This window comes from Nicotiana sylvestris, chromosome 8, assembly GCF_000393655.2.
Source record: "Nicotiana sylvestris chromosome 8, ASM39365v2, whole genome shotgun sequence".
Taxonomy (NCBI): domain Eukaryota; kingdom Viridiplantae; phylum Streptophyta; class Magnoliopsida; order Solanales; family Solanaceae; genus Nicotiana; species Nicotiana sylvestris.
The window spans coordinates 145,283,503-145,300,258 of NC_091064.1; the positions used below are offsets into that span (position 1 = coordinate 145,283,503).

At 34.5% G+C, this 16,756-nt stretch overlaps 1 protein-coding gene across 1 annotated transcript; it reads left to right on the plus strand.

Moving 5' to 3' along the window:
* Positions 1–7,387: 7,387 nt before the first annotated feature.
* LOC104247845 (phosphate transporter PHO1 homolog 10-like) lies at positions 7,388–11,316 on the plus strand. The gene is made up of 13 exons (XM_070154663.1): positions 7,388–7,820; positions 8,451–8,754; positions 8,827–8,875; positions 9,034–9,105; positions 9,231–9,360; positions 9,447–9,588; positions 9,669–9,930; positions 10,019–10,123; positions 10,196–10,240; positions 10,337–10,489; positions 10,570–10,848; positions 10,953–11,089; positions 11,214–11,316. Exons 1-13 carry the CDS (start codon positions 7,388–7,390, stop codon positions 11,314–11,316), a joined length of 2,214 nt encoding a protein of 737 aa, XP_070010764.1.
* Positions 11,317–16,756: the final 5,440 nt, after the last annotated feature.

Below are 16,756 nucleotides of genomic sequence, written 5' to 3' on the forward strand. Positions count from 1 at the left end.
ACTTGATCTTCCATCATTCCATATTTATACCAGATAAGAAGTACTATACAGGAAACAACAACAACAAGCTTAAGGAATTTAATAATTTTAATTTCTGTATTTGTGTTACTTTTATTATTCTGGAAACTTAAAACCTTTGTGGTTTTGTGTACTCCCATTTAGAGAGTAAAGCCTTCGTGGCGTTTTATTGGAGATTAAAATCTACGTGATTTTTCACTCCAGTTTTAAACGTTTATTAAACGTTTGTTTATGTCATTTTTACAGTAAAAATGGCGAATGACGGAAATCAAACTGTTCCGATGATGACTGCCAACGCATCGACAAGTCGAACTCCGGCGTTGGCACCGGCAGAGAAACCCGAAAAAATTTTCGGGATGGATTTCAAGCGCTGGCAGCAAAAGATGTTCTTCTACTTGACTACGTTATGTCTACAAAAGTTTATCAAGGAAGATGTTCCTGATCTTCCAGATGAAACTCCAGAGAATGATATCTTTCTCGTGATTGAGGCGTGGAAGCATTCTGACTTCTTGTGCAGGAATTATATTCTTAGCGGACTGGAGGATAATCTTTATAATGTATACAGTGGCGTGGAGACGTCAAAAGAATTGTGGAATACGCTTGAAAAGAAATACAAAACTGAAGATGCCGGGATGAAGAAATTCATCGCTGCAAAATTTTTGGACGACAAAATAGTAGATAGCAAGTCTGTTATTACCCAAGTCCAGGAGTTACAAGTGATTATTCATGATCTACTTGCTGAAGGTATATTTCAAATGAATGCTAATGTTGAAAGTAAAATTTTTAGTAATTTTACTAACGGAATTTTCATTGAAGGTCTTGTCATCAATGAGGCATTCCAAGTAGCAGCAATAATTGAGAAGTTGCCTCCATTGTGGAAGGACTTTAAAAATTATTTGAAACACAAACGAAAGGAGATGTCCCTTGAAGATCTCATTGTTCGATTGAGAATCGAAGAGGACAATAAAGCTGCTGAAAGGAGAGGCCGTGGAAATTCAACAATAATGGGAGCAAATATTGTTGAAGATAACAAAAAGAGAAAGAAGGCTTCTGGTCCGAAATACAACCCAAGCAAGAAGCGGTTCAGTGGAAACTGCTACAACTGTGGGAAAACCGGACACAAATCTACGGAGTATCGTGCTCGGAAGAAAGACAAGCAAAGGGGTCAAGAAAACATGGTAGAAAAGCATGATGATGTTGATGACTTATGCGCCATGCTTTCTGAATGCAACCTATTAGGAAACCCAAAGGAGTGGTGGATCGATTCTGGAGCCACTCGACATGTTTGTGTTGTGAGGGAAGCATTTTCTACATATGCTTCTGCTGGACCCGAAGAGACGCTCTCTATGGGAAATGCTGCTACAGCAAACATTGAAGGATACGGTAAGATATTTCTCAAGATGACTTCTGGCAAGGTCATGACTTTGAACAACGTCCTTCATGTTCCCGAGATTAGGAAGAACTTAGTCTCTACTGGACTTCTTGTAAAGCACGGTTTCAAGTGCGTTTTTGTATCTGACAAGGTAGTGATTAGTAAGAATGAAATGTTTGTAGGAAAAGGTTACCTTACTGAGGGCCTTTTCAAGCTGAATGTAATAGTTGTTGAAACTAATAATAAAACTTCAGCTTCTTCTTACTTACTTGAGTCAAATGATTTATGGCATGTACGTTTGGGTCATGTCAATTATAAAACCTTGCGAAAAATGATTAACCTGGAAGTATTGCCTAAGTTTGAATGCGAAAAATCAAAATGTCAAATATGTGTGGAATCTAAGTATGTTAAACATCCTTATAAGTCGGTTGAAAGGAATTCAAATCCTTTAGACTTAATTCACACAGATATTTGTGACATGAAGTCAATACCATCTCGCGGTGGAAAGAAGTATTTCATAACTTTTATTGACGATAGTACTCGATATTGCTATGTTTACTTACTTAATAGTAAAGATGAAGCAATAGACGCATTCAAGCAATACAAAAATGAAGTTGAAACGCAACTTAACAAGAAAATCAAAATGATAAGAAGTGATAGGGGTGGTGAATATGAATCTCCTTTTGAACAAATATGTTTAGAATATGGAATTATTCATCAAACAACAGCCCCTTACACGCCCCAATCCAATGGGATTGCGGAAAGAAAGAATCGTTCATTAAAGGAGATGATGAACGCATTGTTGATAAGTTCTAGTTTGCCACAGAACTTGTGTGGGGAAGCCGTTCTTACGGCCAGCCGAATACTAAATCGAGTACCCCATAGCAAAACACAATCCATTCCATATGAAAAATGGAAAGGAAGGAAGCCCAACTTGAATTATTTTAAAGTGTGAGGGTGTTTAGCAAAAGTGCAAGTTCCTAAACCCAAAAGGGTAAAAATAGGACCGAAAACAGTTGATTGCGTTTTCATTGGATATGCGACCAATAGTAAAGCATATCGATTTCTGGTTCATAAATCAGAAAATCCCGACATTCATAACAATACGGTTATAGAATCAGATAATGCTGAGTTCTTTGAATATATATATCCGTATAAAAAGGAATGCGAGTCGATTGGTGAAGGATCTAAACGACCTCGGGAAGAAACAAAAGAAAGTACATTTAATCAGGGGGATCCAAGACGTAGTAAACGTCAAAGAACGTCTACTTCGTTTGGACCAGATTTTGTGACTTTCTTATTGGAAAATGAGCCTCGAACATTTAAAGAAGCTATGTCTTCTTCGGAATCATTGTTCTGGAAAGAGGCAGTCAATAGTGAAATAGAATCCATATTGAACAACCATACATGGGAATTGGTTGATCTTCCTCCTGGAAATAAACCTTTGGGTTCTAAATGGATTTTTAAGAGAAAAATGAAAGATGATGGCACTATTGATAAATTTAAGGCAAGACTTGTTGTCAAAGGGTATAGACAACGAGAAGGTCTTGACTACTTTGATACATACTCCCCAGTTACAAGGATTACGTCCATACGGATGTTAGTAGCATTAGCTGCAGTGTATGGTCTTGAAATTCATCAAATGGATGTTAAAACGGCCTTCTTAAATGGAGAGTTGGAGGAAGAAATTTACATGGAACAACCTGAAGGGTTTGTGGTTCCAGGTAAAGAAAATAAGGTATGTAGACTTGTTAAGTCCCTTTACGGACTAAAACAAGCACCCAAACAATGGCATGCGAAATTTGACCAAACAATGTTGTCAAATGGTTTTAAGATAAATGAATGTGATAAATGTGTGTACATTAAAAATGTTCCAAATCACATAGTCATTGTTTGCCTATATGTGGATGATATGCTGATAATGAGTAATAACATTGCCAACATAAATGCTACTAAGCGTATGCTAACTAGCAAGTTTGATATGAAGGACTTGGGAATTGCGGATTTAATTCTGGGGATTAAGATCCAAAAGACTCCTCAAGGTCTGGCATTGTCACAATCTCATTATATTAAGACAGTACTTGAAAAATTCAAGCACTTGGGCTTTAAAGTTGCAAAGACTCCAATTGACATAAATCTTGCACTAGCAAAGAATAAAGGCCAAAGCATATCACAATTGGATTATGCTCGTGTGTTGGGATGCTTAATGTACATCATGAATTGTACACGACCAGATATAGCTTGTGCTATAAGTAAACTAAGTCGATACACGAGCAATCCAGGTCAATCTCATTGGATGGCAATGAAACGAGTTTTGGGATACTTAGAACATACCCAAAACTTTGATTTGCACTACAGTAAATATCCTGCGGTGATTGAAGGATATTGTGATGCAAATTGGATCACCGGTTCAACTGATTCGAAGTCCACAAGTGGATATGTATTCACTATTGGTGGAGGAGCGGTATCTTGGAAGTCGTCCAAACAAACATGTATTGCCCGCTCTACAATGGAGGCTGAGTTCATAGCCTTAGATAAAGCCGGTGAAGAAGCTGAATGGCTCCGGAATTTCTTGGAAGACATTCCATTTTGGCCCAAACCGTTGGCACCAATATGCATACACTGTGATAGCCAAACGGCAATTGGAAGGGCTGGGAGCGTTATGTATAACGGTAAATCTCGTCATATACGACGAAGACATAAAACCGTTAGGCAACTTCTCTCTAGAGGAATTATCACGATTGACTATGTAAAGTCAAGTGATAATGTGTCGGATCCACTTACAAAAGGCCTAACTAGAGAGGTAGTTGAGAAATCATCGAGGGGAATGGGACTATGGCCGAGAACAAGTCATTGTGGCGGTAACTCTACCTAGAAGACTGGAGATCCCAAGATCTAGGTTCAAGGAGATCAAACAAAGTCATTAATGACGGTTCAACATTGTCAACAAAATTTTTTAGTTCATTCTCGTGATGAGACAATGTTCAGTACCAAGGATAAATCATTAAGGCTTTTTAATGATTTCTAAATTTGATACAGGGTATATCAAATAGTGTATCTACGAGATGACACGTTTAGGAATCACCTATGTAAGTGTGAAGTGTTAGCCGCTTCAAGGAGAATTTTGCAAGGCCAATTCTCTACGCACTTATGAAACCAGGCAGTGTTCATGGCTGAAACGAACACAACAATGAGAACCAAAGACGGTTAAGGGATTGATTGTGTGACTTATGGTTGTCTAGGTATACACTAAAGTTCGACGGTTCAAAGATATCAAATCTACCGATTGACCGAGTATATCCGACATAAGTTCACTACGGAAAGTTCAAAGGGAAACCTACTTATCCAGATGCAATTAATTCTTGCTTGCAAATCACACAAGTTTTTCATGCATACTTTCGTGATATAGTCATTCCCCATTTATGTGGGGGATTGCTGAGTTTTGGATTGTTGAGTTTTTGTTTAAGATGAAATAGTCTTAAAATGAGAGTGAATGGAAAATGGGATTTGGATTTGGATTTGGATTCGGATTTGATCAAATGATCGATCGATTGATTAATTATTTGGACCAAATTTATTTGTTAATAGTGAATATTAACGTGATATAATCCGTGTTTGTAACGGATGTTTTCCAATCCGTATATTGTGTTGCACCAAGAAAGCAACAAGATGCCTAGTGCACCTCCCACCATGGCCAAGTGCTCCTCCCACCAAGCAAGTGTTCATTCCACCATGTAAGTGCTTTCTCCATGATATCCTAATGCTTGTTTCACCATGGAGGGGGCGGATTTCTCTCACATGACTGCTATAAATAGAGCAGAAGTTGTAGAGAAAGAAGAACACACCGGAAAAAAATACTCAAAACACTCAGTATACAATTGATATACACTATGTATATAATTGATATACACTCTGTATACACTCAAACTACACTCTGTATACACTGTGTATACACTGGAAAAACGAATTGCAATCTGATATCTTCTTCAGTAAGAATTCAACATCGGCTATACATTGCATTCCTTCCTCTCAGAATTTCCATTCGACTTCTGAGTTCTCCTCCTTTGTTCTGCATTGTTTTAAAACTACAAACAAAGCAACTGTAAGTGTGATTTGCTGCCACGTTCGCTGAAATACTGGAGTTTAAAGTACCGCTACACCAGTGTGTAATTCGTTCTATCCTGGGAAGAAATAATCCATAACCTTGGGTACTAGGAGGGGATTAAATTCCTTAAGGAAACACTGTGAATTCAGTGGGCTCGAATTAATTTTTGTTTCAGTTATATCATTTATATTTACGTATGTTACTGTTGTAGGTAGCTGATAAAGAGATAATATATATCTAAGAGTAGAAAAGTTAAAACTTGATCTTCCATCATTCCATATTTATACCAGATAAGAAGTACTATACAGGAAACAACAACAACATTAAGTTAGGTCAAGACACTATCATTATAAAAAAAAATTGTTGAACGTATTTTAAATAAAACTTAAAAAAATATAAAGTATATATCAAACGGGACAATATGTAAAGACCAAAAGCACTTTGTAACCAATAACCATTATAGGTGCTCATTGCAGTTATATATTACCATGCAACTGGTACAAGGAAAATCTAATTACTGCCGGGAAATTACAAGATAACTAATTTAGGAACGCGAACATCCACTTTGTCAATTTCCTTTTTTTCTGACACCGCCTCTTTATTTTGTCTCCATATTCTCCAAGTTGAAACCTTAACTCAACCGCTTTAATCTTCATATATATACATATATAGTTCATAGTTGTAAAGTGTAACCCAACTGGCTCTAAAGCTTTGTTCTTTCTATTCTCCAATATTGAACTGAAGGTAATCTTACGGACACATAAAAGCACACAATATTAATGTTTATCACTGAATGCAAACGCATGAATCATGAATGAATGAGTGGCGTGTAATGTTTGAGAGATCGAGTTTATATTTTATTATCTCATTAATATCACTGATTTGCTAACACTTATTGCTAAAATGATGTTTGGTTAATGTGTATTATATATCTCTTCTTTCTTCAATTTTCTTAATGCTTTTGTATAAATATCAAAGCGAGGATCCTTGTCATGTTATTATTGGTTAGGAGATTCAGAACCTCTAGGGATTGTTCACTGATTCTTTATGTTGTGTTCCACTTATAGACAAACCTAAATTTTACTGACTTAGTTTGAAGTATAAAAGAGAAAGGAGAATATTTATGCATGTTCTTAATTGTGGGAGTTGTTTAAGAGAATGAGCTAATACTTTATAGGTGTATGAAATATGGAATTCTTTCATATTTCTGTTAGTCTTAGATCATAATTAATATATGGGTACTATTACCTTTGATTTTTTCAACAGCCAATGTATATCAGCCTCATTTGAACTCTAATTAACATGACCAGCTTAATGCATAAACCGACAATCTTAATAAATAGATGATGGTAATTAACTCATACAGAAATAGCAAAATATGTTCTTCTAGCTTCAGCACAAAGTGATGGCTAATGTAATCAATGTGGAACATTAAAAGGTCACTGAATTCTGTTTTGCATAATTTACATTATTTCACAAACTTCATTTTCTAGGTACTGCTGCAGCAGAACTTGATTGCATAGCTATCTCCTAGTTCCTATTGCTGTAAGTTTACTTCTTTTTCCCTTATACTTCTCTCAGTTAGAATCTCATGCGCTTTGTTTGAACCTCTTTTTACATTTTATCTTGAATTATTACTGCTTAGCTATGTTGCTCGAACTCTCTGATAATGTGGCAGGATACGTGTTGGATCCTCCAAAAGTAGTGCATTTTTGAAGGATCCGATACGGCTGCGGCTACATGTTGGAGAGTCCGCGCAACATAGCTGCTTTAGGAGAACAATAATAAAGGAAGCTCAGTGATAGTTAAGAGTTTTGTAATACAGGTTCTTACATATACGGTCTTGGCTTGTAATTACAGAGAGAACTGAACTCTGCTGATTTTTAAGAAGAATGAAGTTTGGTAAAGAATTTAAGGATCAAATGGTGCCTGAGTGGATTGCAGCTTATATGGATTATAGCGAGCTCAAATGCCTCTTGAAAGAGATCAACCGCCTCAATCTTAGTTTTCTACCTCACCGCAATACTCAGAGGAAAGTTGATATTGAGAACCAAGAAAGTGAAAGCCAACACAAAGATTTGACAAATGGAAAGTTCTGTATAGCAGCAGAACTAAGAGAAGATGAGAAATCGTTTTTCGAAAAATTGGATAATGAGCTTGAAAAGGTTAATAGCTTTTACAAAGACAAAGTGGAAGAAGCAAAGGGAGAAGCAGCTGCATTGGCCGAACAAATGGATGCTTTGGTTGCTCTCCGTAGAAAGGTGAAAGAATCAGATAGTGTAGCATCCTCAAAGGCGACTTCTCCAAGCAGGACTTCAAGTGTAGGTAGGTCTGCCACTATCATTTTATCAGTCGTTACTTGCCTTCATGATCATGAATTATGGTGAATACAAACAGAAACGAGAGCCTTAATAGGAAATTGTACCATAGTCTTATTGAACAAATGCATCGTTCTTGATTCGTAGATTATGTACTAGGATTAATTAGACACGATAATAAGGACAGATTAACATTGTATATTCGATTGCTATGCATTAGGGAACCTAAGAACATGAGCAAGTAGCTCAAATATTGAAAGCCTATGCACCACTTGTTTTGAACCATATTGCAGCAGAAACCCACAAGATGTACACAATTTATGTACCTTCTTTTTTGTACATCTTTTGCAATTGTTTATGCCCATAATTGCAGTGTCTTGACTAACTTAGCCTCCACTGAATAATATTTAGAATCTCGTAATTTCATATTTTCACTGAGATGGTGCAGAGTGTTGCAAAGATCGACACAGAATGTTTCTAGAAGTATTTTTGGCAACAACAATCAGCATATGCAAACACAAATATTGCTGATAAAAGCCTTCCTTCTTGTAGTGGCAGCGAAACAGTTGTGGACATTCTAATTCCATGCTTCTACTTCATAAGATTAGTTTTGCGCTCATTAGATGTCTAAATGCAGAGAAAGCCCAAATGGACTTCACAAAAGAAGTGGACATGTCTTGTGAGAACAACATAAAACCAGCTTCTTCGAGCAATAATGAAGATCCTTCATTAAAAGAACATGGACGAACTCCCTCAGACGTTCTTGAATGTGTCAAAATTCAAAATACATCTGATGGTCCAAAATCATCTGTAGAAAAACTATTACTTGGTACCACAGAGAAAGAGTGTAGCTTCAGTCAAGAGGAACTAGAGGTTGAAGAAAAGTTGAAAAAGGCCTTTGTTGAGTTCTATCAGAAACTTCGCAGCCTAAATCAGTACAGGTTCTAAATCTAAGATACATTTTGGATTCTCTTCTGCATTTATTCTGACTCTTTTTTCAATTGATGAAACAGTTTTATGAATCTCTCAGCATTTTCTAAGATCCTAGAAAAATATGAAAAGGTCAGACACTCATCAGGTGCATATATAGCTTTCTGAATAAAACTTCAATCCCGGAGTAGGTTTAGAAAGTTGCATTCTGTGGACAATCATGGTAATAATAGTAGTATTATTTTAGTTACCACTAAATGACCATAAATTGCATCACTGGTTGACTGCAGATTACTTCAAGAAAAGCAATGAGATCTTACATGAAAGTCGTTGATAACTCCTATATTGGAAGTTCTGATGAGGTCTGTTTCATCACTAAATCAAGATATTTGGATTTATTTTCCATTAGCTCTTCAGTATTTAGGTAAAAGAAGTCTAGTTATATGCACCAATAAAGAATCACTTAGTTTACTTTTTCATGTTCTAGGTTACTAGTCTTCTGAACAAGGTGGAAGCAACATTTATCAAGCACTTTTCCAATTTTAAGCAGGGGGATGGCATCAAATTATTAAGGCCAAAAAGGAAAAGAGAGAACCACCGCGTACGATTTCTTTCAGGTTGAGAACTGCTCCTTTTTTTTTTTTTTTCAATTTATGATTTTCTGCATTTAGGTTCTATTATAACCTTTGTGCTCATTGTGTAGGATTCTTCTGTGGATTCTCAATTGCTCTAATTATTGCCGTTGCTTTAGTCATGCAAACAAGAAAGTTACTGGACAAGAAGGATGCCACCTTATACTTGGATAGCATTTTTCCCCTTTACAAGTTAAAGAAAACTTTCAGATTGTCAGTTAAAATGAAAATTCATCTACTTATGACCTTCTCAATTTTCTCTAACATATATATACCTTATGTTTTGTTTGCAGTTTCTACGGTTACATTATCTTACATATGCTTCTTTTTGCTGTGAATATATACTTGTGGAGGTGCTATAAAATCAACTACTCGTTTATTATACTTGGGTTCAAGCCAGGAACCGAATTAGACCACAGAGAAGTTTTCGTTTTAGCCTCTGGTCTTACAGTTGTTGTACTCACTACTTTTCTGGTACATCTGCATATCAGGATGGACTCGACGATCCAAGATCACGAGACATATGTTGAACTCCTTCCTTTGGGCTTACTCATTGTGAGATTTTAGATATAAGTTAAATGCCAGTTGAGCACTATCATATAAGTACATTTTATCCAATCACCATTCTCTTATTCAAATGCAGGGTTTAGTTCTCATATGTCTGTGTCCTTTTAACATAATCTATCGTTCAAGCCGTTTCTTCCTTATTCGAAGTCTATTCCATTGTATTTGTGCTCCTTTCTACAAGGTGATTGATTCTACTAGGCTTGAATTCTATATATGTTGGACAACATCTTATGTCGATATTCTTAATCTGCAGGTCAAAATGGTTGATTTTTTCTTGGCAGATCAGCTAACAAGCCAGGTTTCTTACTTAATTGGGCCATCAATAGGTGATATGGATCTTGTTTTTCTTTATTTTTGGATTTCTGACCTTTTCTCTACATCTGCTTGACCTCAGACACAAGCCATAAGAAGTTTTGTATACTACATTTGTTATTATGGTTGGGGAAAAGCATTGTCTCCAGGACGAAAAATGTGCCACGTTAGTGATGTCTACGTTATCTTCTATTACATTTCAGCTGCCATACCTTTTTGGATTCGCTTCCTCCAGGTACTTAACACTTCGCCAAAATTAACTTGTACACTGGCCTATATATCTGCATGTACTCAGTGGACCAAATTAATGTACAGTGTATGCGACGATTAATTGAAGAGAAAGACATGAAGCATGGATTTAACGGTTTCACCTATTTCTCAATGCTTCTGTCAGTTGTCTTTCAGTCAACATTCAGACTACGGAAAAAAATGACTTGGAAAGTATGGGCTTTGGCTAGCTCGGTTGTTGCAGCTCTGGCAAACATATGTTGGGATATCAGGATGGACTGGGGTCTTCTTCAAAGAAATTCAAGAAATTTTCTTCTGAGAGACAAGCTCTTACTTCCACATAAAAGTGCATATTATATAGCTATGGTAAAGTTTCTAAGTCGATGAAACTCAAAGACCCCCGTCTCTCTCTCTCTCTCTCTCTCTTTGTCATCTAAGTAATATTTTTGTTTTTGCACATTTGATGGTAGATTCTTGAGGTTCTCCTGAGATTTGTATGGCTGCAACTAGTATTGAGTTTTGACATGCGCCCACTACGCGGAAAAGCCACAACAAGCACATTTGCCTGCTTGGAGATTCTTCGTCGTGGCATTTGGAATGTCTTTAGGTAAGTTTATTGTCCCTGAGCTGATATTAGGAGTTCAAGGTTATACCTTGTCCTCCTTTTCACAACTTGTTACTTATAACAGAGGAAAGAAAATGGATACATTTTTAAGTTACTTGTGTCTCAGATTGGAGAATGAGCACCTAAACAATGTTGGTGAGTACCGAGCATTCAAGTCACTCCCACTGCCCTTCATTACATACGACGAGAAGGTTGGCAAACACGAGTAGAATGACACTTTCACTCTTCTTAAAATATGTTCTGTTTCATATGAGTAGATTGTGTAATAGATCATCCTTTTCTATTAGGGTGGCAATGCATACATTTTCGGAAGAATTACAGTCCTTGTCACTTAGCCTAACAGCCCAACTGAAAACGGCCCACGTTTGAAGTCCTTACCTAGTTTGGCCCAGGTTGTACGTAATCTAAAAGAAAATTTTCAGCCTTTAGCCACTATTAGAGACACACTTTTAGGGTTTATTTATTTTCGTTTTTCTTCATTCCCAGCACACTCTATACTTTCCACCGCCTCTCTTTACTTTCTCCTTTCTTTCTCTTCTCTCACTCACATAGATCTGAATATTAATAGGTGTCTCTACTGAGTTGCTTAATCTTCCTAAATTTTTATAGATCTCAAATATTTGAATCTCGATTTATAGGTGTCCAAATTAAAAATTAAAGTTTTGTTGCATCCGTATGAAAAACTCCATTAAAAGGAGCTTTGAAGCTCTAAGTTCAACTCAGATTTGGAAAATCTTACTCTAACGTGATAGGGTTAAGTTAAAAATTATTGTAAAAGCTTGTAATGATATGAATCTTAAGTGTTGGGTTAACTGTGTTTGATTAACGTTGGTTTTGGAAACCATACTAGTTGAAGAAGAAAGTTGAAGATGAAATCCAGTTTTGTATACACCGTTCTACATCATTATACAATATTATATAACATTATACAAAATTATAATAAGGGTATAATGTATAATATTGTATAATGGGTGTAAAAATACTGTTATACAACTAGGGGTGTCAATGGATATTCGAAAACCGACTAAATCGACCGAACCGTGCCGCATCGAATCGATTTTTAGGTTTCTTTTTAAAAAATCGTAGTTTTTTATATAAATCTATAACCGCACCGATAATTAGGGTATGTTTTTTATTTTATAAAAATAAACCAAAAAAAACCGAAGTGTACCGAATAAATTTTACATGTAGAAAATATATTTATTTAGTAAGTTTAAAAATAATAATGCATTAAATTTTCTTTGAGCCTTGGAATTATGAAAACTATTACAAGCCAACAAGTAATTAAACTCAAAATACTAATTCCTAAAACCTATTATGCTACTTCTACTTAAACTAAGTTATTTCAAGTATCTTCATTAGCAAGACACAAAGTATTCTAGCGATTATGAGTAACAAACTACAATGTATTGAATATGTTTCCTTTCATATAATTTAGATTTATCTTTTTGAATATTTAATCTTCTATAGACTTTATTCTTGAGTCCCAGCTTGGTATATCTTTCAACTCGTGTGATTAATATTTTCTTTGCCTTTGTTTGATTTCTTTTACGCTGTTGTAGAATAGTTGATGGATCTATACTCTAGTCATATTTTCTTTTTTTAATTCATCACCCTTTAAACAGTAAAAATGTCTAGAGAGTTTTGCTAAGTCCTATTAAAGAACGTACGTTATTGCAATTCTACTTCTACTGGTGAATTTTACATGATATTAAAAAAATACCGAAAATTAACCGAACCGTACCGATACCGAAGAGAAACCGACATGATTGGGACGGTTTCGAAAAGTCTAATTTTGGTTATACATAATAGAATAACCGAAAAATTGGTATGATACAAATTTTATAAAATAACCGACCGAACCGAACCATTGACACCCCTATATACAACATTGATCTTTCTATTGAAGTAAGTTTCTCTTTCACGGTAATAATTTTAGTTTTGTTGCATGCTTTTTATTTTTAGTTTTGCCGCAGTTCCCTTTTGCTTTTGTTTTGGTTACTTTTTATTTAGATTTTTCTTTTTGCTTTTACTTCTTATTCTCTATGTTTTCCATTAACACTGATTTTGCTTTTCTATGCCAGCGAAATACTGGTAGACATTATTCAATATTTCATATACAAGTTTATATAAATTTATACATCATTATACACGTACTGTACAGATGCAGTTAAAACTGAAAATGATTTTTTTTTTGTATTTTTCTCACTTTTTCGAACAATTTATATATAAAGTTAATTGTTTCGTTGATTTCTCTGCTAAATCATGAACTTTCAAATTTTTCTTTCCTTGTTGAGTTTTCTGTCAAATCAGAAACTTTGAAGCAAATTCATCTATATAGAACTTCGAGAATAAGAGATTTTAGGTCTGTTTTTTGTATTTTTATAACTGGGATGGAAATGTATAAACTTGGGTTAGAAAGAGAATAAAAAATCATGAAAAATTTGCGCCAAAATAAAAAAGGCATGAAGGGTTTTTTCGAATCTGAGCCAACTAATACTGGCTACATATTTGTAAACTTAAATCTGGGTCATCCGGTCGCAATATTAACTTGTTGAGTGTATTATTATGTAATTCTCCCTACATTTTCAACACTCATCCCTTCAAAAAATGGAGAGATATATAATTTGTTGCTTCGTGTATTGATCTTTCTCCTAAGCAAAACACATCTTATTTGCTCCTATTATGACGCATATATGTATTCTTGGACTACTCTTTGTGGTCCAAACATATCAAAACTAGGTATGACTTAAGTAATATAATAGTATTTGTTGGATATTAATTGAGTCCATTACTCAAATGGTCACTCAATTATCCCAAAATATTTCCTAAAGTCACTTTTCTTTCGTTTGTAACAACTAAGTCACAAAACTATGCCTATTGCATTCAGAACGTCACTCAACTAGATTTTTCAAATTTTGGATTGCCAAATACCTATTTTACCCTCTAAATTATAAGCATTTATCTTCTTTTTATTTCTTTTAAACATATTAATCTTATGATTTTTCCCTTTTTAATTTACATTATCGACTTACCTATAGAATAAATAAATATTATTTATAAATTAAAAAATAAAAAGTATTTAAGCATATATAATGCTGGAATTAAAAAAATAATGAGCATAGTAAAAAATTTAATTAGAATAATTTGTTAGTAATAATAATTTTAGTATTAACAACAAAAATTCAAAAATTTATTTACACAATTCAGAATGAAAGAAAATAAAGGTTGTAAATTATATATTCCATGCACGTAATATAAAAATAATTATTTAAATAAAGGTATTTTTATAATATACATTAAATATTCTTGAAAATAATGCTCAATTATATTTTTTATATATATATATATATTCCATGCACGACTTAACATAGCATATTTTACCGTATACAGATAGTCCCACTCCTTTCCGGTGATATAATAGGAAAGTTGGTAGAAACATAATAATATAATGAGCATAATTTTCAAGAATATTTAATGAATATTATAAAAATATATTTATTTAAATATTTATTTTTATATTACGTGCATGGAATATATATTTTACAATCTTTATTTTCTTTCATTCTGAATTGTGTAAATAAATTTTTGAATTTTTGTTGTTAATACTAAAAAGTTTTAAAAAAATAAAAACAAGATAAATGTTCATAATTTAGAGGTAAAATAGGTATTTGACAATCCAAAATTTGTAAAATCCAATTAAGTGACCTTTTGAGTGCAATATGCATAGTTCAGTGAATCTGTTGTTACAAACGAAAGCAAAGTGATTTCAGGAGATAATTTGGGATAGATAAGTGACCATTTAAGTAATTGACTCATATTAATTTGGTTTTGGATCGCAGGTTGCCCATGACTGTGGGAAAAACTAATGGGATGAAGTGATCTGGCTTTGATAGTATAATCAATGTTCTTAAGGAATTTTAGCTTCCTACTTTGTTGCTGCAAAGATAATAATAGAATTCCTTCAGGATTTTACAAAACCATTAAAATTAGAGAACATAATATTTGTGATTTGTAGAAATAAGTAGAATAGAAAGAGATGAAAATCTGAATTTGTATTCGTTTTGGAGATGATACAGGTAATTGTAAGCACGTGATTTTTGCCCTATATGAGAATTACTCCCAAAAAAAATCAAAAATAAAATAATTTTTCTTGGTGTGCAATTTTGTGATATTTTGTGTAACTATTTGTATGTTTGTCTTTGCATGTTTATTTGTTAAATTATTAAAAATACAAAAATATGTCGCATTTCGCATGTAGGATTTAATTATACAATTGTTAGTAATTAAATTTGTTTTACAAAAAATTAAAAATTACAAAAATAGGCATCGTTTGCATTTTTAGCATTTAATGTCCAAATATACAATTTTATGCTTAATTATTACTTAATTGTGCGTTAATTGTTATTGGGAGTTAATTTGCGCTTTTATAACTTAATTTAGTTCTTAATAATAATTTAAGTATTTTTATAATTTAGTTTTAGAGAAATAAAAGAAGAAAAGAGAGCGAAAATATAAAGAAAGTCGGAATTGGGCCTCTTCTTCGATTTCAAGCCACAGGCCCAAAAAATGGCCCAATCTTCCCAAACGACCCAGTCCATTTCGAACTGGGTCGACCCAGTCCATAACCCAACACCCTTATTATCGTGCATTTCAAAAATAAAACAAAAACAAAAAGAAAAAACAAAATCAAAAAACCCTAACCTAAACACTAAACTACCCGCCCCCCTATCTTTCTTCTTCTTCTTTTCTTCATCTTCCCAAAAAGCTCCAAGCTCCATCAATGACTTCCTTCCTTCCCCTCACGCCACACACACTCACGGCACACACACACACACTCACGACACACACACACACACACTGTTGCGTCGTCTTCCTCCTTCAACCAAACGACCTTCACGCTGCCGCTCCATTATTTTTCCATAGCTGCTGCGTCGTTGCTCCAGCTTTCTTCATCGCCATCTTCCTCCTCGACGACCATAGCTGTTGAACGCAGCAACAGTCAACGACCATAGCTTCTTCAGCTCATTCATCATTGCTTCTACTGCCTCGTCCGCTGCTGCCCGTTCGAAGCCACCATCGCCGCTGCTTCATCGTCTTTCTCCTGCTGCCGCGATGCTGCTCATTCTCCTCCTTCCAGTCACGTCGAGGTCGAGCTGCTGCTGTTTTGAGCCGGCATCTGCTGCTTCACCTCATCGTTCCAACTGCTGCTATTGTTTCGACGTTACTTCTTAAAGTCGAGTTCAAGCTTTTGTTCGAGCTTTGGTCGATATTTGTCAAAACAGTCCATACATGGTTCAAGTTCGTCGTTGTTCATCTCCGGTTAGTTGTTCTAAGTTTTATTTTTGTTCATATATTTTCCGGATCCAAAATCGTTAAATAATTCAATTCTTGTTTTGTTTGTTCATCGTTGAAATAATTTTTTAGTTTGTTCATGTGTTTTGTTGAATTAATTTTCAGATTCAAATGGGAAATTAATTAGTTGTTTTTCATGTTAATTTTTTGTAAAAAAAAAGAAGGAATTGTTAGTTAATGTTTGTTAGATTCAAATTGAAGTTTAAATTAATTGTTTCTTCAATTTGTTTCATGTGTTTTATGTATTTTCAGAAATTGTTAACATTGTTTAAATCATGTGAATCCGTCATGTTT

What these genes read in the sequence shown, in the direction of transcription:
- LOC104247845 (XM_070154663.1), top strand. Translation starts at nt 7,388, where the DNA reads ATGAAGTTTGGTAAAGAATTTAAGGATCAAATGGTGCCTGAGTGGATT. An exon ending in CCGCGTACGATTTCTTTCAG is followed by an intron (nt 9,361 to 9,446) that starts GTTGAGAACTGC and finishes CTCATTGTGTAG; the next exon opens with GATTCTTCTGTGGATTCTCA. An exon ending in TTCCTTTGGGCTTACTCATT is followed by an intron (nt 9,931 to 10,018) that starts GTGAGATTTTAG and finishes ATTCAAATGCAG; the next exon opens with GGTTTAGTTCTCATATGTCT.